This window comes from Panthera onca, chromosome A3 (assembly GCF_046562875.1).
Source record: "Panthera onca isolate mPanOnc1 chromosome A3, mPanOnc1 haplotype 2, whole genome shotgun sequence".
NCBI lineage: Eukaryota > Metazoa > Chordata > Mammalia > Carnivora > Felidae > Panthera > Panthera onca.
In genome coordinates this window covers 11,469,401-11,497,043 of record NC_138341.1, presented here as the reverse complement: position 1 = coordinate 11,497,043, position 27,643 = coordinate 11,469,401, and the positions used below count along the sequence as shown (strand labels likewise).

The 27,643-nt window shown below is 45.3% G+C and overlaps 1 protein-coding gene across 3 annotated transcripts in view; it reads left to right on the top strand.

The window, feature by feature from the left end:
• NBAS (NBAS subunit of NRZ tethering complex) overlaps positions 1-27,643 on the top strand; it is a 329,610-nt gene that overhangs the window by 298,125 nt on the left and 3,842 nt on the right. For 2 of the 3 annotated variants that reach the window (XM_078444964.2, XM_078444966.2), the window contains 3 exons: positions 6,558-6,697; positions 10,647-10,791; positions 17,347-17,475. In XM_078444964.2, the coding sequence (XP_078301090.2) occupies positions 6,558-6,697; positions 10,647-10,791; positions 17,347-17,475 (414 nt within the window). The remainder of the gene's footprint in view (positions 1-6,557; positions 6,698-10,646; positions 10,792-17,346; positions 17,476-27,643) is intronic. The other variant, XM_078444965.2, reaches the window with a different exon arrangement.

The following is a 27,643-nucleotide window of genomic DNA, read 5'->3' as shown; positions in this document are numbered from 1 at the left end:
ATGGAGCTGTAATATAAATCCTACCTGTCATTTATTATGTGCCTACCATGTGCCAGTCTTTCTGCAGGCTATTTTATTCACACTCTCTTATTTAATAGCCAGAACTATCATACACTATGTTACCTTCATCTTACAGAAGAGGCACTTAAGGTCAGAAAAGTCCAGCAACACCTCCAAAGTATGGCGTCTTTCCATGTTACTTTGACTCTATCAGCACTATTTTGAAAGCTGCGTGTTTCACCAAATTGTCCTTTATCATTATTTTACAGTCTCCTTGGTGAGGTATGAGGAAGCATTTGCTAGCCACCTCCAGTTGGTTTTCCCTCTATGTTAAAATACGTTCTATGGCCGTTTCATCTTGTAGCTGTTTAGATACTGTATTGTTTGCTCACCCTTGCCTGAAGTGTATTAGGATCTGGGAATACATATTTGAATAGGAACTGTGCTACCCTCTGGAAAAGAGAGAATCTGACTGTTTCCTAGGTCTGCATTCATGGTCACGCGACACCTTGTGTCCACGTATTTTGGAGAATTTAAATTCCTGTGGTATTAATGTTGATCTCATATTCCCATGACTTCTGCAGGTTCTGAGACCCATTGCTTTCTCTTTTATTGACTCAAAACAATACTTCCCTCTTTTGTTTTTCCAGATAATTTGTCAGATATGTGACACAGTGATTTTCTTCAATTTAAGATTGTTCAATTTTTGCAGCCATTAATGAGGAGCGTTACTAGTTGTGATAGAAAAATATATTGGGCCCAAACCCATGTCCTTTCTATTTGAGGAAGCTTCTTTAGCCAGTCTTTAAGATGAAGGCTGTTTGTGACAGATTCTTTTAGTTTTCCTTCCATGAGAATGGTTTCATTTCCCCTTTTTTTCCTAAAGGATAGTTTTACCGTATATACAATTTGTAACTGACAGTTCTTTTAATACTTGAGAAATATTGGACCAGTTCTTTCTGGCCTCTGTGGCTTCACATAAGCAATACACTGTTATTAAAATTGCTTTTCTCTCTATAGGTACTGTATTCTCTCTCTGGCCACTTTCAAGATTTTTTTTTTCGTCTTTAATTTTTAAGAGTTTAATTATGATGTGTCTGGGCATGGGTTTCTTTGGACTCACTAACCCCTGTTTGGGGTTAGCTCATCTTCTTGAATCTGTAGGTTCATGTCTTCCACTAGATTTGGGATGTTTTTAAATGTTACTTCGTAAAATACTCTTTAAACTCCACGTTCTTTCTCCCTTCCTTCTGGAACTCTGACGAGAAATGACCTTACCTGGCCTGTCTTGTATTTTTCGATCAGGAGTCAGGAAATACTGAGTCTGAGTATCCTTCTGTTGGGTGAGGGGATGCCAGACCCCGGACCTGTGTTGTTTCTCCAGTCCTCGGGTCCCAACTAGTTAACTTTCTTTTTACCACCTTTAAGAGTTCTTTTGTTTTCTCTCATTATTTCCAAAGTTTATAGTTGTGCTTAAGAGAGGAGTAGGGAAAAATGGGTCAAAGCCATTTTGTTCAGGCTGGAAGTCCTTTGCATATGTGTATATTTCTTTATACAAAAATTCATTTTGTTTTGGTTACCTGAATTTATGTTTAAAATCTTATAGGATATGATAAACAAGATAAGCTTATATTATCTTGGTAAATTTAGATCAATTTAGATATTTTAATATGTAGACACAAATCCTAGGTTAGTACTTGTATATCAAGGTACAGTAAAACCTTGGTTTTGCAAGCATAATTTGTTCCAGAAGCATTCTTGTAATCCAAAGTACTTGTATATCAAAGCAAACTCTCCCACAAGAAATAATGGAAACTCAGATGATTCGTTCCACAACCCAAAAATACTCCTATAAAAATGACTACAATACTGTAATATAATACAAAATAATAAAGAAAATACAAAATATAAAGAAAAATAAACAAATGAACCTGCACTTACCTTTGAAAGCCTTCGTGGCTGGTATGAGGGAGACGAGAGAAGAGGGTTATTGTGTAGCACGACTTTCACTATCACTAATGGAATCACTGCTATCTGTCGCTCATTGGAATCTTTTCCTTTTAGTGCAACTTGAACAAGGAACCTAGCCAATGACACTTGCTTTTGCCTCCTTTTGAGGATTATGCAGAAATGTGACATTGCATTGATGATCACCCACAGTCCCACAGCGAGAGAGGGAGGGGGAGAGGGAGAAACATTGGCTCAGTTGGTGATCATATGACATTTGTTGTCATACACTACCCATATTGCAAGACATTGCTCGTTTATCAAGTTAAAATTTATTAGAAAGGTTTGCTTGTCTTGCAGAACACTCACAGAACAAGTTACTCATAATCTAAGGTTTTACTGTGTGTACTGATTATCTGGCAAGGCATATTCTTTCTCGTGTTAAAAAAACATGCACTCGAGTCCATTTTCAGGCCCATTTTCTTCTCTCATGTGAGGTGAAGCTTTTGCAGCTACAGTGGTAGATAATTTAAAACTGTTTTTTTTAAATTTATTTAAAATTTATTTTTTTTAATGTTTATTTTTGAGAGAGCACAAGTCATGGAGAGGCGGAGAGAGAGGGAGACACAATCTGAAGCAGGCTGTAGGCTTCCAGCTTGTCAGCACAGAGCCCAAAGCGGGACTCGAATTCACAAGCCATGAGATCATGACCTGAGCTAAAGTCAGATGCTTAACCAACTGAGCCACCCAGGTGCCTCAATCTTTTTTTGTCTGTTTGTTTAAATATTTGTTTGTTTATTTATTTTGAGAGAGAGAGAAAGAGAGTGTGATCAGGAGAAGGGCAGAGAGAGAGAGAGAGAGAGAGGGAGAGAGAGAATCCCAAGCAGGTTCCCTGCTATCAGCACAGAGCCCGACATGGGGCTCCATCCCATGAACTGTGAGGTCATGACATGAGCCGAAATCAAGAGTCAGGTGCTCAACTGACTGAGCCACCCAGGTGCCCCTAAAACTGCTTTCTTAAGAGCTGAGCAGCTTAAAAATTGAAACCCTTCATGATGTGAGGGAGTATACAAATGTACCTACACAAAATGGATAATTGTGTAAGTTTCTATGATTTTCACATTTGTATTTTAAACATGAGGTCAATGCTCTGAAAATTAAGTTGCTAATAATTGAAATGTTAATGAACTTTCAGAAGAAAATGTTTCCTGACAAAGGCACACTTTTATAAAGTCTGTGTATACAAGAAAAAGGGGTTATACAAAGAAACTCATTACCAAACATGTGTTAAAAATGGAAACTATTATTTAACACTAATAGAAAAACAAACATATGAAGGTTTAATTTATAGTTTTTTTATTTTTATTTATTTATTTATTGTTAATGTCTATTTATTTTTGAGAGGGGGGAGGGGCAGAGAGAGAGGGAGACACAGAAACTGAAGCAGGCTTCAGGCTCTGAGCTGTCAGCACAGAGCCTGACATGGGGCTTGAACTCATGAACCACGAGATCATGACCTGAGCCAAATAACTGACTGAGCCACCCAGGCGCCCCTAATTTATAGTTTTTTAAAAATCTTTCTCTCCTTTTAGATACACTACACTTCCTAAAAATTTACAGGCTGTTACAGTTTCTGAAAATAAATCTAAATGATCTTGGGACACCTGGGTGGCTCAATCGGTTAAGCGTCTGCCTCTTGATTTCGACTCAGGTCATGATCTCATGTTTCAGGAGATGAAGCCCTGCGTCAGGCTCTGCAATGACAACACAGATCCTGCTTAGGATTCTCTCTGTCTCTTTCTCTCCTTCTCTCTCAAAAAATATTTTAAAAAATCTAGATGATCTTGGAAGCAAGAATCACTTTTTCCTAATCTCTTCCTTTTCATGGTGTCCTCATGTAACCTATGTAGACTCTGCCTTTCATGTCAAGGAGCAACTGCTTGTTATTCATCATACAGTCGTTAATTATGGAAACTGGAGGACTGACACTAGAGGCATCATTCAGTTGTTTTTAACTATTTTTAAAATGCAAAACCCATGGGTTGCCTGGGTGGCTCAGTCGGTTAAGCATCCGACTTTGGCCCAGGTCATTATCTCATGATTCATGAGTTCAGTCCCCACGTGGGGCTCTGTGCTGACAGCGTGGAGCCTGGTTGGGATTCTGTCTCTCCCTGTCTCTTTGCCCCTCCCCCGCTCGCTTGCACATGTGTGCATGCGCTCTCTCTCTCTCTCTCTCTCTCTCTCTCTCTCTCTCTCAAAAATAAACATTTTTAAAAACCCACAAAACCTTTCCTACAAATAAGCTATAAAAGCTTGGATTGTAACTCCGACAAGAGCAGCCATTTACCTGCCCTTTTCCCTCCCGCAGACCTTCAGGCACCTCCTCAGATCTTCTGAAACTTCAGGGCTTCTTGGAGCACATTTTTGAAATGAGGAAAATAGGACCCAAAGAGAGGGACTGCACTGAAATCACACAACTAGCCACAGGGCATTGTTGGTGGAGACATCATGTCAATACGCGGGCCTCCTTTGAGTCATGTTTAGTGATTCCCTTCTCACTGGCGTCTTCATTTTAAGCCTCATGTCTGTCTCCAGTAAAAAAAAAAAAAAAAGAGAAGAGCCAAAACTTTACAGCAACTTGTGAATACTTAGTATCACCATTCTGTGCTAAAATATTTTATAAATGATGGATTGTCTTCATTTATTCATTTGTATCTGCATTAGTTCATACACTCAGTAGTATTCCGCATCTGCTGTCTGTCAGGCATTATTTTAAGGAGTAGGGATACACCGGTGAACAAATAAATGGAAGTCTCTGTTTTCAAGGAGCTTCCATTCTTATAGAGGAAGAAAGGCAATCAACCAATACATATGAAACATGTCCCATCCTTGTAAGTGCAAAACGAGGTGAGGGAGACAGATGGTGTGGGGGAATATGCTACTTAAGGTGGACAGTTACACAGCACGTTCCCTGATGAGCTGACATTTGAGGAATTTGAAGGATATAAGCGAATGCACCATACACATATCTGCAGAGAGAATGTGGCAGGCAGAGAAAACAAGATCAAAGTTCCCGAGGGGAGGCGCACGTGGTGGATGCGGACGATCTGAGAGACCCTGAGCCTGGAGAGGAGTTGAAGGTGGGAGGTCACGTAAAAAACAGGTGGATTTCTTCAGTTTGGAATTTTTTTAAACATTTCTGTATAAATAGGTGAGAAAATGTTGCCTAACTCCCAATTAGACCCCCTATTTAAATATTTCAGAGCTTGTCTAGCTTATTGAGTCCTCTAATTCCAGAACATTCTGATAGGATCATAATTACCTACTGGCTCTGCCACTTGCTCACCTTGTTATTTGGACAGATAAGCCTGTTTCTGCATCTATAAAGGGAGGCTAATAACACCTGAGCTGTTCTCTACCCAAAACAGTTATAAGGGTGAACTCTTCCTGGGTCATGAAATGATTTCCAAAACTGTAAAATGCTTTTGGGTTATTAGTCCATGGAAGAAGGACGTGGAGCTTTCAAGCAGGTTTTGATCTGCCAGGTCACCACGTGAGCAGGACTTCCCCTATAATTACTGAACATTTCATAGTACATGTCAGCTTTTGTGAGAATGCAGACTATATGCTGTGACTTTTCAGGTGGCTGGCTACTTGGGACCAGAGCCAGAATGACCATTAAATTAAATGCTTTGGAAATATGTATTTATACAGAAAATTTAACAAATGTGTAGGTAACCATCCATTCTTTTATCCTTTCAAGACCTCTATCATCATCTGTATGTAATGTGCTCAAATGCGGGGCATCTGTGTTAAGAGAGGCTAGGGAACAGGCAAACCAGCTTTTGGCTTACTTTTATATTTACAACTGCTTTCTAACTTAACATAGCAAACATTTTCATCCACAGAGGTGTTGGAGATGTGATTCGTTTCAGGACTGCCTCAGCGTAAATAAAGGAAATATTCAGTTATGCAATGAGAGGAAAAATTAGTGTTTTTTACTGATCAGGACTTCTTTTGCATCAGAAATGGAGATTCAAATAAAAGATATTTTGCTTTATTTTGATATATAACAAAAATCATAACAAATACAATTTAGTCAAGTCTTTAATTTCAAATTAGAGAAATTTTCTAGACAACATGAAGACTCAGCAATAAAAATGCTAAAATGAAAAGTAGAAGTACATGGAGGATAATTTAAACTAAAAAAAAAATTGGCTAATGTTAAGTAAGACGAATTATTATAGTTTCATATAAAATAATTCTGTATTTAAACTTAACGTATATTAGGAAATCACTAAGCCAGCTCTCTGGAAATCTACTTGTTTAAACTTATTTTCGTAAGGAACATTCAGAACTTTCCCGTGATTTGTTCTAAACAGTGTTTAACGTTAACATTTTAAGCTGGGTAAAGCAGAGAGCTTTTGAAGGTTTTTTTGCGGGTGGTGGGGCGGTAGGGAGGAGGTGAGGGTGGTGGTGTTGAATCTTACCTCCCAACACATTGTAAAAGTTTTCGAGAATGTTTCCTCAAAGTCATCAAGTACGAATTCTTCTGTAAACCAGTGAAGTAGCCTTTGCCACCAGCGTCAAGTGTGTATTTCCACTTTCAGGTGGACATAGCTGACGTCGAGAATGAAGAAAACCGCTATTCTCTCTTCGTGGAGCTCCTGGAATGTAGCCACCAGGAGGTCGAATTTCAGCACTTGGTTTTGCTCCTGCAAGCTTGGCCGCCTATGAAACACGACCACGTGTGAGTGTTAACATCAAGTTAAATTTCCTTGGTCTGTTCTTTACTTTTAAAAATCCAGGGGCGCCTGGGTGGCTCAGTCGGTTAAGCGTCCGACTTCGGCTCAGGTCACAATCTCACGGTCCGTGAGTTCGAGCCCCGCGTCGGGCTCTGTGCTGACTGCTCAGAGCCTAGAGCCTGTTTCAGATTCTGTGTCTCCCTCTCTCTCTGACCCTCCCCCGTTCATGCTCTGTCTCTGTCTCAAAAATAAAGAAAACGTTAAAAAAAAAAAAATTTAAAAAAAAAAAAATCCAGTACCTTCAGGGGAGCCTGGGTGGCTCAGTCAGTTAAGCGGCCAACTTCAGCTCAGCTCATGATCTCACAGTTCATGAGTTCGAGTCCCGCATCGGGCTCTGTGCTGACAGCTCGGAGCCTGGAGCCCGCTTCGGATTCTGTGTCTCCCTCTCTCTCTGTTCCTTCCCCACTCGCGCTCCCTCTCTTTCTCTCAAAAATAAATAAAGAGTAAAAAAAATTTTTTTTAATTCAGTACCTTCAAAAGAGCCAGTGAGAAGAAATCTATAAAATCAGCATCAGCCTTTGGAGAAAATTAAAATTGTTTTTTTTTTTTTTTGGAAATATTGCTGTTTCTTTCCATTTCTCCTTGCCCCTACAGCCGAATATTTTATTCAAAAATATCAGTGCTTTATAATAACATGTGATTTATAATGTCAGCAAAATAATTCCGTTCCAGTATTTTCACCGGGAAATGTTCTGAGTCTCTGTTAACACAGCTTGCAGTGCCGACTTGAGAAGCCGAATGGAATCAATTGATAGTTCCCATTTAGTGAGGACACGCAGTGTTACGTGTGGTTTACACTTAGTCTTAATTCATTCAGTAAACCTGCATGGAGAGTGACATTATCTAATTTTCTAAAGAGGGAGTGGGAATTCGGAAGTCAAAGAACTTTCGGCCCCACGTGGTCAGTAAGTGGACGAGGCAGAGGTCTCACTTGACGACCGGCCGCCCTCACAGCCCATGTTTCCTGCACGTCGTGCTGAGCTCGCAGCTGCCACTCAGGGCCGCACGCGGTAGTCCCGCAGTCCCCGTGCTGTCAGCCAAGGATGCCCGCGGAAGACGCGGCCAGCTGTCTTCTGGGCACATGCGCCGTCTGTGACGAACTGCTGCTCCTCGTTGGCAAAAAGCAGGCACGCCCACCCGTGCCTCTGCTCCACACGCCCGCCTGCCCCACGACTCAGCCGTGTCCCCCCCCCACCCCCCCGGGCCCAGCAACCGGCTCTGCCCGGGCCAGCGCGCACCTCTGTGCCCCCAGGAGCTAACGGAGCTTTTCCCTGAAGAGTCATTCTTCCGTGTGCAGTTTGTGAAGGGCTGCTACCAAACAGCCGGCACAGGCCCTCTCACTTAACCCCAGGGTGAGCCTGTTGGAATTCCTGAAGCCAACCAGGAGAGCGGTGTTTTTGTTTTGTGTCCGAACGAGTGTTTTCAGAAAGGGGGAAGACCGTTTCTTTGATCTCTACCGTTTGTGGCATAGATGACATGCGGATGTGTAGCTTTTAAGATTCGGTTCTCACCTTCCCTATTTGAGGCCCTGCAGTACAGCTTCTCACACTCAAGCCTTCAGTTTCCCACGTGACCGTGTATCGGAGCAGCGTTTCCATTGGGTCCCAGCTGTCACGACGGGGCTGCCCCGGAGCCCACGGGTTCTCGTTGGGAGCAGGGTCCCCCGCTGGGCCTGCTGAGCCCGCCTCTCTGGACGGTTCCCAAGCAGCTCTTATGTGATGATGGTGTGCGGTTCACTCACTAATTAGATTGTCAGTAACGCTTTGCTTTTTAAGAAAGTGATCGGGGTTGCGTTGCGGATTCCTTCATACCCTCCAAACGGATCTCTCGGTCTAAAGAGAGTTTTTCAAAATCGGAAAACGATACCGTCTAGTAGATGAGCTTACTGTGGTTTTACAGTTTCTTGTGACGTTTAGAACAATGACCATTTCGAAACACTGGCTCGCCCACACGAAGTGAACTCAGCTTAATTGCTTAAGGCATGGATTGCATTTTAAACATTTAATGCATTAGCAGGTTTTTAAAACCTCAGTTTTTAAAGGTATATTCTTTTGTAGCCAGAATGAAGTGAAATCACTAAATTGCTAACCTGTGTTCTAAAAACCTCCTTTACGAAATGAGTAGAATCGAAACAATGCACTACCGGTCTGCCTAACCCCTCTGACCAGCTGTGTCTCCATCCGAGCGGGTACCTGAGGATAAGTCAAATAAAGTGGTCTCTTGTGGCTTTTTTCCTTTCCCGAATTTGTGTTTCACCACAAGACACTGTATGATGGGACACCTTACCAATAGATTCTTTAAAGTACTTTTGAGTCCCTTTTCTGTTCCCAGACAATCAAATGTGTGACCTCACTTCCAAAATCACCACCCCCCACCCCCCGTTAAGGAAAGAGGAGAGAAAAATCAGGAAAGGCAGGAGGAAGGGAAGGATAGTGTGACAATGACTGAATGTAGCCAGTTAACACAATAAAGGTAAAAACTGAGAAATCTGCTTGGTCCACGTGATTGCTAATTTACTGGAACCAACTCTGGTTTTTTAGTTTTATTCCCCTGTGGGAAAATGCATGGGAAGAATAATAGATTCGTACTTATGGGACATGTATAATTCTCATCCAGTGTATCAAAGCTGGCTGGTGCAAAGTACATCTTGATAATTGTCGTCAAAGCCACATGGCCCATCGGGGTCCACTGTTTGGGCAGGCCAGTGTTCCTACTGCAGTGAGGCGGCCTGGTAGGGAAAACCCAGAAAGGTGGAACTCAGACTTTGAAACAGGAAAGCAGAGGGTGGGTCCTTGCATGTAAGAAGACTCCTCAGTCTACCAGACACTCTCAGAGCTTTGTACCTTGAATAAGCAGGACTCTGTCCTCACGCATTGTTCGTTTGAGCTGAGACACAAAGGCTTTGCCAGAGGCTGGCGAGTCCCTTTGTCATTGTTACACGTGACATTTTTCTTAGGGGGCGAGGGATAAGGCCCTTTCAAGGGAAGAACCATCCTTAGGTGTTCAGTGTCTAGACTCTAGAGACGTGCTAATGAGACAACAGAATCTTCATAAATAGGAAAAGTATTTTAATGTATCTGAGTCAAATTGGTACCCTGTTCCTGAGGCCGTGGGACGAATGTGCCTTTACCTTGTCTGTTGAGATGTAAACCGTGATGTTGGTATGAAACGTGAGGTCCTGACATTCAGAGGAAGGAAACAGAGCAAACTTTTGGATGCTTTTATGTTTCAGAAATAAGGAAGCTGTATGAAGTGTGATGTCTCTACTGCTCATGTGTTGCTTCCTCGGTCTGTGCTCACAGGCTGACCTCTGCTGCGCCCTTGTGTCCTTCAGCCCCGCCCTGACCCCCGAGTCTGTCATAATCCTATGATAAACAAAAGCCATTATTTAGGTAGTAGATAGTGAAATGTGCCTGCAATTAAGAGCGATAATTCACAATTACAAACATCATTCATTGAATAAACCAATTTTGCAAAGAAAACATTAGATTGCTCTTTCAGAATGAAAAAGAACTGAGGCCCAGAGAGGTTGGGTGGCTTCCCCAGCACTAAATGACTAGGCTGAGAGAGTTTCAGTGACTTCCCTGAGTCACCCAAGTAGGAAGCCGGGGAGCCGGCCTTTGGCCCGAGGGCAGCCTCTGCTCATAGTGTCTGCCCACGGCCTCCACGCTGCTGGGCACTTGGTAATGCCACAGCAAGCTGTTTTCTCTGTGAGATGTTCTCCCTTCTACAATACAGACTTGAAGGAGGAACGCAGCATCTAGATTGTGACTGTAGTTTGCCCAAAGCATTTTGCTTCAAAAGGTGGCATTTCTTTTCTCTTTAAAAATTCCGTACCGCAGTTGTTAGAGCGTTAATCATCCATTCCCAGTGTCTCGTGTTTTCCTCCCTCAGGTCCAGCATAACCAGCAATCCGTGGGTGAGACTGGCAACAGCCATGCTGACCAGGTGCACATCAGAGAACAAGGACGGACTGGGGAATGAGGTTTTGAGAATGTGCCGCTCTTTATATGACACCAAGCAGATGCTCCCCGCAGAGGTAAGCGGGTATTTCAAGTGGCTTTCCCGGGGGGCATCCCTTGTCCTTGTCCAAAGTCTTTATTAGAAGCAGTCATCAGCGACTCTGCTTGAGGAACACTTGGCTGAAGTTATCAGTAGGCAAAGGCCCATAATTTCTAGTAGATCAAATGAAGAAAAGTCATATTGAAAGGATGCTTTGAGGTGGTTTTCTGTCTGCTGGAGCTCTGAAGCCGATTCCCTTTGCAAATCTTAGGGTGTGACTCAGCTTCCAGTTCCTCTTGGATGCCCTTTCATGTCTAACTCAAGCTTACGTCCCCAGGGGTCTGCGTAGCCAGCCCCTGTGTTGTCTCTGCCCGAACCGGACCAGGTGGTGATGGAGTGGGAAGCGTTAGCACCCCTCTGGGCAGGTGGCCAGCCGCTCTCGCTTTTCCGTGCTTTCTGCCATTGTCGTAGGAACATCACATGACCACAATGTTTAATCTCTGTAAACACGGTAAAGACTCAGCCACCTCCCTTTTGACCACCATTCTCTCTTTGACCCCATAATTTGGCTGTCACTGAGGCATTTGTTTAATATATGTAAATTTGTACATTCTCAAATAAGTACATATTAATTACAGCTCCCTGCTGTGAATCTGACCTCAGCAGTGTGCTGTTTGAGCAACTTCTACATGTCTTAAATATAAGCATTTGGATAATGGCACTAAATTGATTAATTGGTTTTCAGGTTCCTGCCACATAGGAGGTAAACTTGAAAATAAAATTGTAAATATGATGCTTCGAATCCTCTCAGTAATCACTCAAGGAAGATATTCTCATTATGAATGTACATTTAATGGATTGTTTTCTGAATGAGGGACTGGCTAAGTGTTTTCTGATCGAATTTTAAAATATTTTCTCCATTTAAAGAAGGTTTCCAACCACCAGAATGACAAAATTCTTCTATAAAATATTTAAAGTACCAACACCAGAAATAACTTCCCTTTATGCCACAGTGTGTGATTTGCTTGTCTCTGCTACTTACCTACCTGTGATCTGTCGCACTGCGCTGTGAGCACTGGAAGGGCGGGCACCATGGCTGTGTCATCACTCACCTGCAGCGGGTTTCAACCTACTGTGTGGAGCGGGGACTCAACACAGTTTATTGCCCTCACCAAGGTGAGCGGTATGTACGTGATGAGGGGTTCACCTTCGCCTTACCATAACCTAAGATCAAGCACCGTTAGGTCAGGACCAAACCCCAGAAATGCCAGTTCTGCCGAATCTGAGTTAGGGAAGCACTATTTAGGACCGACTGTCTCTGTATCGCAAGCTGCTGGTAATGGCGGTAACTAGCGTTTGCTACCACTCTTGGGCTTCCACTTCCATCGTCCCACTTAACCCTCTCCACCACCGGTAAGGAGGCTCCTTGACCTTCAGTTAACAGCTGATGGAACTGAGGCTCTGAGAGCAAAGGTCTGGCTCCTGGTCACTCGGGCAACAAAGGGCGGATCTGGTCATCAAACCGACGTTCCACCTGAATGCTTGGAAAATAAATACTTCCTAGTGAGCCATGCTTCCTACGCTTGGGGTGTCTGCATATTGAATGTGCATGTTTTATGTGCTTGTATAAGCTTCATTGTCATCCCCCTTTTCTATGATACTTCCTTCAAGAATGGCCTGTAGTGTGTTAGCTCTAGTGTGTCGAGATCTCTATCATTACCTGGAGAATTTGGTTTTTATTTAAATATCCTCATTGGTTTGGTTTCACTACCGTTAGTTCTGAGGCAAGGAATGTAAGTTAGCTGAGAACATGGCCACTGCATCTTTGACCTTGACATCATACCATTCATTACATAATTGAGGTTCAGTAACAGTTACATGTGTTATCTTGCAGCCACCCGGCAGCGGATGATAAACCTATCTGAGTGTCCAAAGCAGTAGTGAGAGCTGTCAGCATTGCATGTGAAGATTAGGGGCGACCTTCGAGGACATGCAGGGAGAAGTGTGTCATTCTTCTTTTTATTGACTAACACATTGTAAATTATGCTCTGTTTCCTATTTAAAAAAAAAGAGTTGGTGATTGAACGAGAAGTTAAATAACTATGATGATTCAGCTCCCTAATATGCTTCTACGGCCAGGTTGAGGTGCCTTGACAAATGGAATAATATTTTATTTACAGTGGTCCCGCTTAATCTCAGAATCATTGGACCAATGCTTCCCGAGTGTTTTAAGGAGCTCAGAATACATAGCACAGTGCCTGAAGCACACGTCTATTAGAGTATTCCTCACACACCAGGGAAGGGGATTAGAGCCTGTCCTCTTTCTTGGGACTGGGAGCACCTGAAGGGCAGGGGATATCAGATGTACAAGAGCAGCAGGAGCCCTGGTGATGCAGCAAATTGTACTGTCCTTCTCCGGACTGGGCCACAGCATGATCTGTGGCCATGAGAAAAGTGCCAGATGCTCTGTCCCTCCCTTTTCTGGCCCCGGAAACAAACAAGGAGTTAGATCATGTGATCTCTGAGGGGACTCTAGTTCTGAGGATTCCCCAAGGTCTCCAGGCCTTTGAGAAGGCTGACTGGAGGCTATTTCCAACTGCACCCAAAGCACCTAATCACGAGTTTCCATCAGCCTCCGATTCTCTTGGGGCAGGGGGGAAGGTACTGGATTAAAGCCCATGTTGAAGTAAGCCATTAGCGCTTCTCTGTTCCGGTTTGATAAGGTGAAAGATAATCATTATCAAACGAGTTGTGTTGCCCCAGTGACTTTTCTTTATTTTCCTTACGCTGCCTCACTTCTGTCTTGAATTTGGGCATGTTTACAGATTTTTTTTCCTTAGGATGCCATGATTAAAAGAACCTTGCAAATGTTAGGTACTATTTTTATTGATTGTTAAAGGTGCTCAAATGTGAGTTAAAATGGTTACAGAGGAAGGAACATGGTAATTAAGAAATGGAAATGTCTTCTTAAGTTTATTTTACCACCTTTGGAAATTGCATTGTCTAATTTCAGAAGTGCATAATATTTAATATCACTCTGGTGGTAAAATGATCCATGACTCAGTTTTTAAAAATCTACTACTTTTGGTTGCTCTACTCTGTGGTTTATAAAGTACGTTTGTCCAACTGTCTAGGACAGGGTACTTCATCCACATTTCCTGTCTCCCCACTGAGTTCCCGTATTTAGAGATTGTTTTCTGTTCTTCGTGACTCTTCAGAATGTCTTTATGCAACGCCTGCCGTTGTTCCGGGTTCTTGTTTACTTCCCGCCATGTTGGTTTTGCTGCTGGAAAATATTACCAGAAGGATAAAATCAGTGCTGCTTGCAGATCATATTTCTATAGTCTTGAAAGTTCTGTATCCTTCTTAGCTTGTATCCATGGCAATATATGAAGCATTCTCAGGAATGGGGGATATTCAGAATTAGAAACCAGCATAAAACAGATTCTTGGCATTTACAAATTTAAACTTCCAAGTTGCAGCTCTTTGTGACTGACCCTGAAAGTCCCTGGTTTTGCTGAAGCACAGCATGAACTAGAGTCACACATGCTTTGGGTCAGGTGTTTGGGAGTTAGAGGCCCAGCTAATGAGCGAGCCTAGCTAATCTGCAGCCTCTAAGTCTCAGTGTGATTGTTCTCTCTCATAGTTGAGGTACTTTTGATAGAGTCTAGAGTTGATTTGCAGATCAGATGACCTGCATCTCTGTGCCCCTCTGCTCCTGCTGTAGATCCTGCAGCACGTTTGGGTGCAGGATACCCCAGGACGAGCAGGAGGGCTGTGCAAGGACAGAAGGACCATTAGTGGACCGGTCCTGCTTCTTTGACAACCATCAGCCACAGGGACCATGCCTTGGGGACATCACCATGAATCAGGTTCTGGCCTGGCTTTGGGCCCAGATGCACCTGTTCCTCTTAAGTCAAGGCCTCTCGTTCTGTATCCTGATGGCCAGACAGGTTTGAGCTGGGAAGGTGCTGATGAGGTATTTTATGGTTCTCTTGGCTACTTTGTCCTTTCTTAGAGCTTCCCAGATCCCCCTGTAAATCTCCTGATAAACTCTTCTTGTAACACAGGGGAACATACCGAAGGACCTAGTAGAGTATTTAAATACAGAGTAAGTATTTAGCCAGTAACTGTTAGCTAAGAGATAGAAAGTACTCAGTAGCTCAAAAAGTACTCCTCCATTCTTGGATGTCCTTGACTTTATACTTCAGGTAAAGTATATTTCTGTCAGCAAAACCGTCATGGCCGTAAGTCAGCAAGAACCATGAGCAATAACGGGCTAGACATAAAAGCATTCTAAAGAGCCACGAATTAAAAACAACCTTCTAAATACGGGAACTTAGGGGATGGGAAGTGGGGGCGAAGGGAAAGGTAAGTCCCTTTAAGTACCATGTCCCAGACAGTTAGGCACGTGTACTTTGGCATAATCTGTCCATCGTGCTTGCTCAGAGGGGTATACAGGTTATTTGGGTAAAAGTTGTCATCAAAGCTAAGGTCAGCCAAGTGATACGCTTAGTCTAAATATCATAAGTTGCTGGGAAATACCTGTTTACCTGTTACAGAGAACTTAGTGAGTAAGTAAATATGAGTGCTGGGAGGGAGTAATATACAAATATTTTTAGGTATAGTCTATACCAAGCAAATTTGGAATACAGAGAAGGGAAAATATCCTTGCCCTCAAGTGAGGCAGCTGAACAAATGAGTTAATTACAATATCACAAGATGACAAATAGTGTAGGAAATATTGACAAAGTATAGTCGGAATATAGGAGTTGCCAAACGTCGGAAATCCGAGGCAGCTTGGTAGGAGATGGGGTTTTCCTGTGCCCTTTTCAGCGGAGACTCAATGAACCAATAGGGGTCCATCAGAAAGAGAAACAGCAGAGGTCACCTCTTGTGCACAGACCCAGAGGTCTGCAGAAACTCAAAACTGCAGCTGTACCGTCAGGACGGTAACCACTGGCCACCTGCAGTTATTAAAACTTAAATTCAGGAAAATGGAATAAAAATTTTAAAGCGGTGCCTCAGTTGCACCAGCCAGATCTCAAATGCTCGTAAGCATGAGGCTCCTGGCTGCCATGTTGGACAGAATAGTCTGTCGTGGCCGCGAGGTCTCCTAGGCAGTGCGGTCTGAGCGCTGTCTGAGCAACGTGCAGGTGGGGGAACATCGCTGTGACATTCCAGGAGGAGGAGGTGGAGGGCGACAGAAGCAAGTTGGTGCAGGACAGCTGCGTGAAATTGTCGTGTGTGAGAGTCCGTATTTCCTCCTCCCAAATACTCTCTGTGGGCTGTGGCATCCCAGAGGACAGATCCGCATTTCTTTTTGGCCCAGGAGCTCGGAGAGGCTCCTCGTAAGACCGTGTGCTTTAGGGCACACAGAGTGTGAGGTAGAATCCGTGATGCCTGAAGTGCACATTCTACAAACGTGTTCCCCTGCCGGTATTGATCATTTCCACCCAAGTTCACGTAGTACAACCTTCCAGTCTGAAATTGAAGGCCTTGCTGATTTCCAGCAGAGATGTGCTAAGGAGAAAAGGGTAAAACACTCCAGTGAGTGGGATTCTGAAGAACGCTTTTCTCCTGGGGGCTTTGAATAGGAGCTTCTTTGTGTCACCCTTGTTTTATCTAGACTTTATAATAATGTAAAGAAATTATTAAAATGTCATAAATTAGAGTGTTTCTTCTCTGGAATGCTGCTGTTGGAGTAGCGTAAGAGAAAGACCAGTCCCATGGGGGACAGGGATTCTTAGTTTTCAAAAACAACCCCTGTTTTGTATAAGGAGGTTGCACTCTCTGTCTGGTCCTCAGTCCAGATGTTCTGTTCTTTCTGTTATAGCTACATTCAGGACACCGGGGGAGCATATAGCTCCGCGGAGAGGAAGAGCTTGCAGATATCCTGTGTTCTTGTACTTTTGTTGTGAAGGGCCATCGTTTGTTAGCTTGTATAAAACTCTTGCTCTCTGATGACAGGTTCAGCTAGGGTAATAAAGGGCTGAGAATAAAATTCAAATGCATTTTCAGTTTTTTGGACTACAGATACTTTTCATGAAACATTCAGTTCACCTTGGCAGTAGAATTATAAACACGTTTTTCAATACGTAAGTTGCTGATTCTTATTGTTGCAGAGGATAACTGGATCTTGGTGATAATATTAACAACCTGTAATCATTTGTATCATTTAAGTGTCTACACACACACACACACACACACACGCACGCACGCATGCACACGCACGCATGTAGGCACAAAACTGCAAAGTAGATATAATTACCTCCATTTTACTTGTGAGGAAACTAGGGCTCAGAGAGATTAGGAGAATGGATTACAGTCCTGTGTCCACCCGGAAGAAGACTTTGCAGCTGTTAAACGCAATATCTGGTGAATATCAAGTGAATATCTGATAGGGCCGAAAGATGTTGACAATATACATGGTGAAGTGAGTGAAGCAGATACCAAACAATCAGTGTGGTCCCGTGTGCGCTCTCTGCACACACCCTCCTAGAAAAGGTGTGGAAAGACGCCGCCAGATTAGCGCCTGGCATCCGGAGTGCCTCCTGCCTGCTTGCTCACGTAACTGCCCTTGTGGTTCCAGGGTGTGAGGGCGCTGAGCTCATTGCTGCTCAGCCAGTCCCTGCCGCTCCCAGCCCTGAAGCTTCTCCTCGAGAGCCAGGACGACGGCCTTCACGCCATGGCGCTGGAGCACATCACCACCTTCGTCCAGGTATCCCCGGTGGAGTTTACCGTTGCTTGTGTTTCGGAGAAACGAATTAGCATTGTCATTCTCAGAAGTAACATCCGTGATTGATTTAAGGCTGTTTTGTCTGCAGTATTCTCTGACCACACTGTTTCTGTCTTGTCTAAGAAGTAAATATTTGTTTATTCTATAAACATTTACTAAACCTCTCTCATGAACCAGACTCTGTGTTCATGTGCTGAGAATACAAATCCGAATGATGAAGCAGTTTCTCTGGAGAAGCCAGTGTATTGTATACCCTTTAAAGAAATGTCAGAGCAGCCCAGGACAAGTGGACGTGTCCTTGCCACTTGAAATTTAGATCACAGGAATTTGTCGCGTCAGGCAGGATTCTGTGCCTGGATGTATGTGTTTGGTTGCCTGCTAATTAAAGGTGAGACAGTGGCTGCGGGTAATGTTTACTGGCACCTTCTAAAATCTCAAGCCCTGTTTCCCCTGGCAAACTAACGCACCATTGAAGCAGTGTCTGGGCTTGAGGAATGACGTACTAAAGTCAAGGCTTGAGATTTCTCCCTCAAGGCTGGTTGTCTTGTTATCGTGATTAAGGAAGAAACTTTCACTTCCCTTTTCAAATTTTACACTTTAGAAATAGGTAGCTCAGAGTTGTGTTTTAATGAATTTCCATTGTATGATCCTTACTGAAACCCTTCTGTAGAGATCATTCTTTCCCTGTAAAATTTGTGTGTGTGTGTGTGTCTCTGTGAGTGTGTACACACACAGTACACACACAGATATAATTTTAGGTATGCGTGTATACTCACACACATGTACGCACACACACAATTATATTTGTTTTTTTTTTTTAACAAAAATGTTAGAGGATGTTTTCTAGGGACAAGAGAGGAGAAGAGAATTCTAGAACCTAGGTACATACTTGCCAAACAAGACCATGAAGAGATTTAATGACAACGGATACAGAAAGTTAGGTCTATGGTTACAGAAAGTAGACAATAATTGCATCTGGAAATCGTCATAATGAGCAAAATGAAAAGAATCTAATGCATTTATTCATTGAGATGTATTTCTGAAATAATATAAAGCTTCTGCAAAGATTTTTATGACCACTCTTCATTATCACTGATGATTGATCATAGCAGGGGCCTCTTTGGAAACAAGGCATTAGTAGGGAGTGGAGGGGACCTGTCTGCTGTAACCCCCCATCCAACTGGGCTCAGATAAACCCTGCATAGTGTTGGGAATGGACAAGAACCTAAGAATTACAATGTTTTTTTTTTTTCTTTAGCCCATTTTTTATTGCAAATCCAAGAAATTAGGAAGAAGGGAAAAACAGAAGAAAATCAGGCTGCATGTTTTCAGTGCTTTTCCTTCTCCCCACTGTCGTCTCTGCTTAGGCGTTCCCACTAAATTGGCCATGGGCCTCTCTGAGAAGACTACAGTGACGTGTTATCCATCACCCTTCTGTACTCATCCTGCGTGGAGCTCCCTTAGTGCATCCCAAATTCCAGAGGCGAGTAGGTCAGGTTTCGGTGTAAAGATTCTCCATCCCGAATGCATCCGTGAGGACTGCAGCTAGAACGGGGGCTCCCCACCTGCAGACTGGCTTTGCTGCACACACGCACCCACGCACACCCCTGACGCACACACTCACACCCCCCCACACGCTCACACACACCCTTGACACATAGTCTCGCACACACACGCACCCACGCACGCCCCTGACGCACACACTCACACCCCCACACACGCTCACACACACCCTTGACACAGTCTCACACACACACACGCACCCATGCACACCCCTGACGCACACACTCACACCCCACACACACTCTCACACACACCCTTGACACATAGTCTCGCACACACACGCACCCACGCACGCCCCTGACGCACACACTCACACCCCCCCCCACGCTCACACACACCCTTGACACAGTCTCACACACACACACGCACCCACGCACACCCCTGACGCACACACTCACACCCCCCACACACGCTCACATACGCCTTTGACACAGTCTCACACGCGCACACGCACACGCACCCACGCACACCCCTGACGCACACACTCACACCCCCCCCACACGCTCACACACACCCTTGACACAGTCTCACACACACACACGCACCCACGCACACCCCTGACGCACACACTCACACCCCCCACACATGCTCACACACGCCCTTGACACAGTCTCACACGCGCACACGCACACGCACCCACGCACACCCCTGACACACATACTCACACCCCCACACACGCTCACACACACCCTTGACATAGTCTCACACGCACACACACACACGCACCCACGCACACCCCTGACGCACACACTCACACCCCACACACACTCTCACACACACCCTTGACACATAGTCTCGCACACACACGCACCCACGCACGCCCCTGACGCACACACTCACACCCCCCCACACGCTCACACACACCCTTGACACAGTCTCACACACACACACGCACCCACGCACACCCCTGACGCACACACTCACACCCCCCACACATGCTCACACACGCCCTTGACACAGTCTCACACGCGCACACACACACACACCCACGCACACCCCTGACACACATACTCACACCCCCACACACGCTCACACACACCCTTGACATAGTCTCACACGCACACACACACACGCACCCACGCACACCCCTGACGCACACACTCACACCCCCCACACGCGCTCACACATGCCCTTGACACATAGTCTCACACGCACACACACACACACACGCACCCACGCACACCCCTGACGCACACACTCACACCCCCCCACACACGCTCACACACACCCTTGACACATAGTCTCACGCGCACACACACACACACGCACGCACCCACGCACACCCCTGACGCACACACTCACCCCCCACACACGCTCACACACACCTGTGACACATAGTCTCACACACACACACGCACCCACGCACACCCCTGACGCACACACTCACCCCCCCACACACGCTCACACACACCTGTGACACAGTCTCACACACACACACGCACCCACACACACCCCTGACGCACACACTCACACCCCCCACACGCGCTCACACACGCCCTTGACACACAGTCTCACACGCACACACACACACGCACCCACGCACACCCCTGACGCACACACTCACACCCCCCCACACACGCTCACACACACCCTTGACACATAGTCTCACACGCACACACACACACACGCACGCACCCACGCACACCCCTGACGCACACACTCACACGCTCACACACACCTGTGACACATAGTCTCACACACACACACGCACCCACGCACACCCCTGACGCACACACTCACACCCCCACACACGCTCACACACACCTGTGACACATAGTCTCACACACACACACGCACCCACGCACACCCCTGACGCACACACTCACACCCCCACACACGCTCACACACACCTGTGACACATAGTCTCACACACACCTGTGACACATAGTCTCACACACACACACGCACCCACGCACACCCCTGACGCACACACTCACCCCCCCACACACGCTCACACACACCTGTGACACAGTCTCACACACACACACGCACCCACACACACCCCTGACGCACACACTCACACCCCCCACACGCGCTCACACACGCCCTTGACACACAGTCTCACACGCACACACACACACGCACCCACGCACACCCCTGACGCACACACTCACACCCCCCCACACACGCTCACACACACCCTTGACACATAGTCTCACACGCGCGCGCACACACACGCACGCACCCACGCACACCCCTGACGCACACACTCACACCCCCACACACGCTCACACACACCTGTGACACATAGTCTCACACACACACACGCACCCACGCACACCCCTGACGCACACACTCACCCCCCCACACACGCTCACACACACCTGTGACACAGTCTCACACACACACACGCACCCACACACACCCCTGACGCACACACTCACACCCCCCACACGCGCTCACACACGCCCTTGACACACAGTCTCACACGCACACACACACACGCACCCACGCACACCCCTGACGCACACACTCACACCCCCCCACACACGCTCACACACACCCTTGACACATAGTCTCACACGCGCGCGCACACACACGCACGCACCCACGCACACCCCTGACGCACACACTCACACCCCCACACACGCTCACACACACCTGTGACACATAGTCTCACACACACACACGCACCCACGCACACCCCTGACGCACACACTCACACCCCCCCCACACTCACACACGCCCACACACGCCCTTGACACATAGTCTCACACACACACACGCACCCACGCACACCCCTGACGCACACACTCACACCCCCCCACACACGCTCACACACACCCTTGACACATAGTGTCACACGCACACACACACACACGCACGCACCCACGCACACCCCTGACACACACACTCACACCCCCCACACACGCTCACACACGCCCTTGACACACAGTCTCACACGCACACACACACACGCACCCACGCACACCCCTGACGCACACACTCACACCCCCCCCCCACACGCTCACACACACCCTTGACACATAGTCTCACACGCACACACACACGCACCCCTGGCACACATTCACACACACACATATACTCTCTCTCTCTCTCTTTCCCTCTCACTCTCTCTCTCACACACACACACACACACACACACACACACCCTCTACCACTGGCTATCACAGTAAGAAACCAAGTGGGAACACTGCAACACCCAAGTCATTTGTAAATGGTGCTGAGTTACCTCCATAACACTTCCGTGTCATGTGCAGCATTGGGCTAAAGCCCTGTGGTTGTGAAATAGCCCTTCAGACTGTGGGTGGTTTGTCTGGGGTTGTGATGATGACACCCAAAACCTCAGTGGCCTTCAGATCCACAAATCAAAACCGGAGATGTCAGTTGCTGAGGTGAGTTACTTACCGACCACCGAGGCCCTTACCTGGGGGAGGTTGGTAATGGCACTTAACTGTAATTCCCTGCACTGAGGTTGAGTTTTTACATTAGGCCAACCCATCTGTGACCTTAAAACGTGTTCATGGAAATGCTGAGTATCGTCAGACCTTGTGCATCCTCCCAAGAGCTGAAGTTTGGCAGGGTTTTCCAGTTTTTAAAAATTTTTAACTTTTTTATTTTGAGATAATTTTAAATTCGCATTCAATTGGAAGAAATAGTACAGCGGGATCTCTTGTACCCTTCACATGGTTTCCCTTGATGGTAGCATGTTGCATAGCTGTAGTGCAGTGTTCTGATTCAATCTCTGGACCTTATTCAGATGGCAGTGGTTTTACAGGCACTCACTTGGGTGTGAAGTCCTGTGCAATATTGTCCCATGGAGATTTGTGTCACCACCACTACGGTCAAGACACAGAGCAGTTGCATCCCAGGGATCTCTTGTGGGGGACCCTTTGTGGCCACAGCCACCTTCTCCCTCCCCCACATGCTTCCCCCCCGCCCCCAGCAACCTGTGACAACTACTGATCTGTTCTCCATCTCTGTCACTTTGTCACTTCAAGAATGCTCTATAAATGAAATAAGAACTTAGCTGTAGTTCATCATTGCTCTCCCAGCACCATTAAAAGGTCATGTGACCCTTCTCTAAGGGCAGAGTTTCAGTAGGCCTTTTTACAGGACTCCTGACTAGCTGTCTTTATTCTGTCTTATTAAATTTTTTTTCTATTTTAAATCATATGTGGTATTGCAATGAAAAACATAATAACGTTTGCTTTTGTGTTTGTTTTTCTTTTGCTCTTCACTCTGTCCATTAGTAGAGGGCCTGGGTTCATTAGTAACTTCAGTTTCTCCCTTGTGGTTATTGACGGTAGTTCCCGTTGACATTAAAAGACAAAACCAAGGGACTCCGCTGGTAGGCAGCCGCGCCTGCGCAGCACGTGGATCCACGTGGGAAAACAGCGCCACGTGCTTGCTGTTGGCACGTGTTACTTCACTACTGGTTACAAGAGGCTGACAGCTTTACAGGTGTTTACAGCTCAGCGGGTGATGCGTTAAGTGCCGATGCCAGAGATTGGACCGCATTTCTTCATTTCCTTCTCGAAGCTTTTCTGAAATTGCACGCCTCTAGTGTTCAGCATGTAACCTCTTACAAATGGCCAGCAGCCTCTTTCCTGGAGCAAGAAAAAGTCTTTCTTAGAGCTTATATTGTCGATGAATAATTAAAACCCCGGCGTGGTGCAGATCTTCCTCAGCTAACCATGGGCTTACGTCCCAATAAATCCATCGCAAGTTGGGAATATCGTGAGTCAAAAGTGCACTTACGGCACTTAACCTACCAAATACTGGAGCTTAGCCGCACCTGCCTCACATGTGCTCGGAGCACTTCTGTTAGCCAACAGTCGGGCAAAATCATGTAACACAAAGCCTGCTTTATAACGAAGTATGAATGTGTCATATAATTTATTGAAGACTGTCCTGAAAGTGAGAAACAGAACGGCCGTCCTGGTGCAGAAGATGTGTCAGCATATTGGTTGTTGACCCTCGTGGTCGTGTGGCTCACGGGGAGCCGCGGCCGCTGCCACCACCCAGCACCATGAGAGAGGATCATACTGCATATTACTAGCCCAGGAAAAGATGCAGCATCAAAGTGGTGCTTCTACTGAATGTGTATCGCTTTTGCACCACTGTGAAGTCAAAAAATTATAAGAGTGTTGCGAGTCAGGGGCCGTCGGTATGGACTGCTGGGTTCCCTCGTCCATCAGCCCCAGTGAGATTCGAGCTCACCTCCAAAACTTTCTTCTCTCCAAGAAGAATCTTCCTGCTGCTGTGTTCGAATCTCGTCTCTGGAGTATTTTCCACTGGGAAAGTCACTCACTCGCTCATTTCCTCAGAGTAAGCAGACATCGATCGCTGAGAGTTCTGTATACCGAAACCCCCCGTTTCATAATTCCGGACTTGTGGTAGCTTTGCTCGTCACTCCTTCCTCCTCGTCAGTGCTGCTCACCGCCTCCGCCCGGCCTCCATCCTGGGGCCCGTCCTGGACTGCAGTGCCTAGTGAAAGAAGAATTCAAGGGGTGACAGATGAGGGGTTACAGACCTTGTCACCTAATTAAGCATTCCTCTCTGAAGCTAGTGACAACCAGTGTCTTTCCAGTACTGGCTCTTTTCCCGACATCGTTACGGGCACATCCTCACCTTATCTTCTTACTCATCTTGTGAAAAGATGGCATTCTAGTTTCACAGATGGAAACACACACCCAGAGGTCATACAGCTAGGAACAGCTGGAGCTGAAATTTAAACTGTAGATCCAGTGTTCAAAGCCTGTAATGCTGCTTGCATTCATGTGACGAGGCAGGCTGTCTTATCCTGGAAACGGGTTGTCTCTGCCGAGAAATGAAATTGCTGAGAGCATCTCGAATCATATTAGCTCTGAGCTGGTCTAATAAGTGGCCCACTATAGGGCTTCCTTTTTCAAACCCGCTAGGAAACCTGGGTCTTGGCTGAGCACTGCTGGGGGCCGAGAGCTTACCACCTCCCGGGGTGCTCTCGGCCATTTTTTGATAAACCTCCTAGTAAGAGAGCACCTCTGGATTGGGATTGAAAGCTGCACCTTTACCTTGAACATGTTGATCTTGGCCCTGCCCGATGGAGTTGCTCAGGATTAGATGCCTCCGTGGACAGTCCTTCACATATTTAGCATTGGTGACTCTTAGCCTCTTCTGTCTTGCCTTGAAGGCACTGGAGCCCACAGACGTTACTTGCACTGCACTGTGTCTAGATTGGAGGGGGGAGAGCCTTCAAGATGCTCAGGAAAACACGTTTGGATTAACATTGTTATGCAAAACCAAGAAACCTTCTTCCTTTCTTTGTCTCCTCTTTAACTCTATCCAGGCTTCCAACTAGTCCCTCCCTGATGAGAGTCTGTCCCACCCTGAAGAGCTCCCTCAATACTGCCTTCTCACAGTTCTCAGCTGAATGCCTCTGGTGACAGGCAGCTCACTCCCTGTCAGTTAATCTATTCGATTTCTAGGCCTCATTGGTGGCTGATTGACTTACTTAGTGTGAGCAGATGTGCTAAGCATCCATTGTGCTAGCCTGTTTGTGTAGGAGTGAGGAATGGGCAGGATGTTTGTGAAGATAAAATAAAATCACATCCTCTATTTAAAGAAATGATATGGACATTCATATGTGAAATAACAGCACGAGAAACGAAGGTAGGAACAGGGTAAGTACAAAGTGTGGAACCGGCAAAACTCAGGGCCCACGTTGCAGCGTTTGCTGTGGTCATAGAAGCGATCAGACTCGGCTTTTCAAAGATTCTCCCTCAATGTTAGAGCAGAAGTTCGATGATTTGCCCTAATTTTGGTTTCAGAAGAGGCATACTGTGAAATCCCGTGCTAGGAGAGGCTGGTATTTATGCTGAGAAGCGGAGTCTGAATATCTTTCAGATAAACAGAAAACAAAAGAAACCCTGCAGGCATTTTCCTTACCCGAGTATACACTCGTGCTGCCCTTTTATTTTTCTGCCCTTGCAGTTGATGTTTAATAACTTTTATTATTAGTAGCAGTATACGTCAAAATGAGACAGGTACCCTGTCCTCCAGCAAACAGTGAAATAATAGTACATAATCTTGTGCAGAATTATTGGAATGAGGCCCTGCATACAGTTCAGGTACCTACCGAATTTCAGCTTACCTCATCACTATAATTACTCTTAGTTTTGTACAGATCCGTAAAGTCAGAGACTTTAATTCCGAGGAAGTTCATTACCTGTTGTTGAAACTGGAATTAAGAAGATAACATTTTAATGGCTTGGAAGATGATAGCACTTTGTGCTTTAATGGATTTATTTCCCAAGATCTGCAAAGCTTCTTTTATTCTCAAAAATTAATTACCGACAGAAGAAACAATCAGTGACCAAGATGGCAAGCATTTAGTCATGTTATGATAGATGTATGTCCTCTCTTTCTGGAACACGCATCATGCCTGGTTTGTCTGACTGTAACAACTTCGGCCATTTACTGCACTTGAACTCTGCACCAGGCATTGTGTTAGGCACTTAAAAACATAGATTATCACAACCCGCAGAGATAGTCTGAGGTCTACGGGTCTGGGGCTCAGAGAGATTGTCCTTAACAGGGTCACACAGCTGTCCAGCAAAGAAACCAGGATTGGAAATTAGTCTCTAGCCCAAAGTCTGTCTTCTCTTCCCGAGACCAGACTGCCTCTGACTCGAATTCAGAGTTATTTGATCAGAGGAATTAAATCAGCTGATCCTCCTGGACTTGTCTCATATTTATTTCCAACATCCAGCTGAGTCCAGAAATGACAGAACATAATTTTTTCCTCAAGCTCTAAAAGCACCAATCAAGCAAATGTCAGGAATGTGTGATTTTTCCAAAGACTGTATACCAAAATAATTCTTGATCAATTAAAAAGTTACATATTTTTAAAAGTCAGTAAAATGTGTGTGTGTGTGTGTGTGTGTGTGTATCAGATCCTTTGAGGAATTCTAAAACTTTTAATATTTAAAGCAATAGAAAAAAATCATAAACGAACAGTTTGTTTCCTGACATTATAAAAATGTAAAACTTCTGTAAAACAAATAATAAAAACAGAATAGCAAACAGATTAGAATGTTTACTACAACTAAAATCAGGGTCGATAATTTAAGTTCTAGAACTCACAGAAAGCAGTTACATAAAAAAATTGATTTTTGGGATTTCGATAATATCAGACATTTAAAAACAACGGAAATATCCGTAGCAGGAGAAGGTATATAACTGTTCTCTCTATTCAGTAGACTATTTTGTAGCCATTGCGATCTTTAAGAATGAAAACTGTGTAAAAGCACTTACGAATCTTTTAATATATTGTGAATGAAGTAGACCACAAAATCTCTGCACGTGGAGAATTACTAGAGAGGAAAGGAGGGAAGTCATTTTCCTGTGGGATCCACATATAGAGGATTTGTTTTTTCAAACTATTTCCACCTTTTCTTTTTTTCTTGATTTGAAAAAGGAAAATACACTGGGTTAGAATGAGGGATGGGTGGCTACCAGACTTGTAGTACTTTGTTAGTCAAAAACAAGAAAAATGGAGAAAAGTTGAAGCTCAACACATTAAGCGGGCAGCTCGGAATGTGGCCGTCACGCTTGGGAAGGTCTGGGGCACCTCTGGGCACCC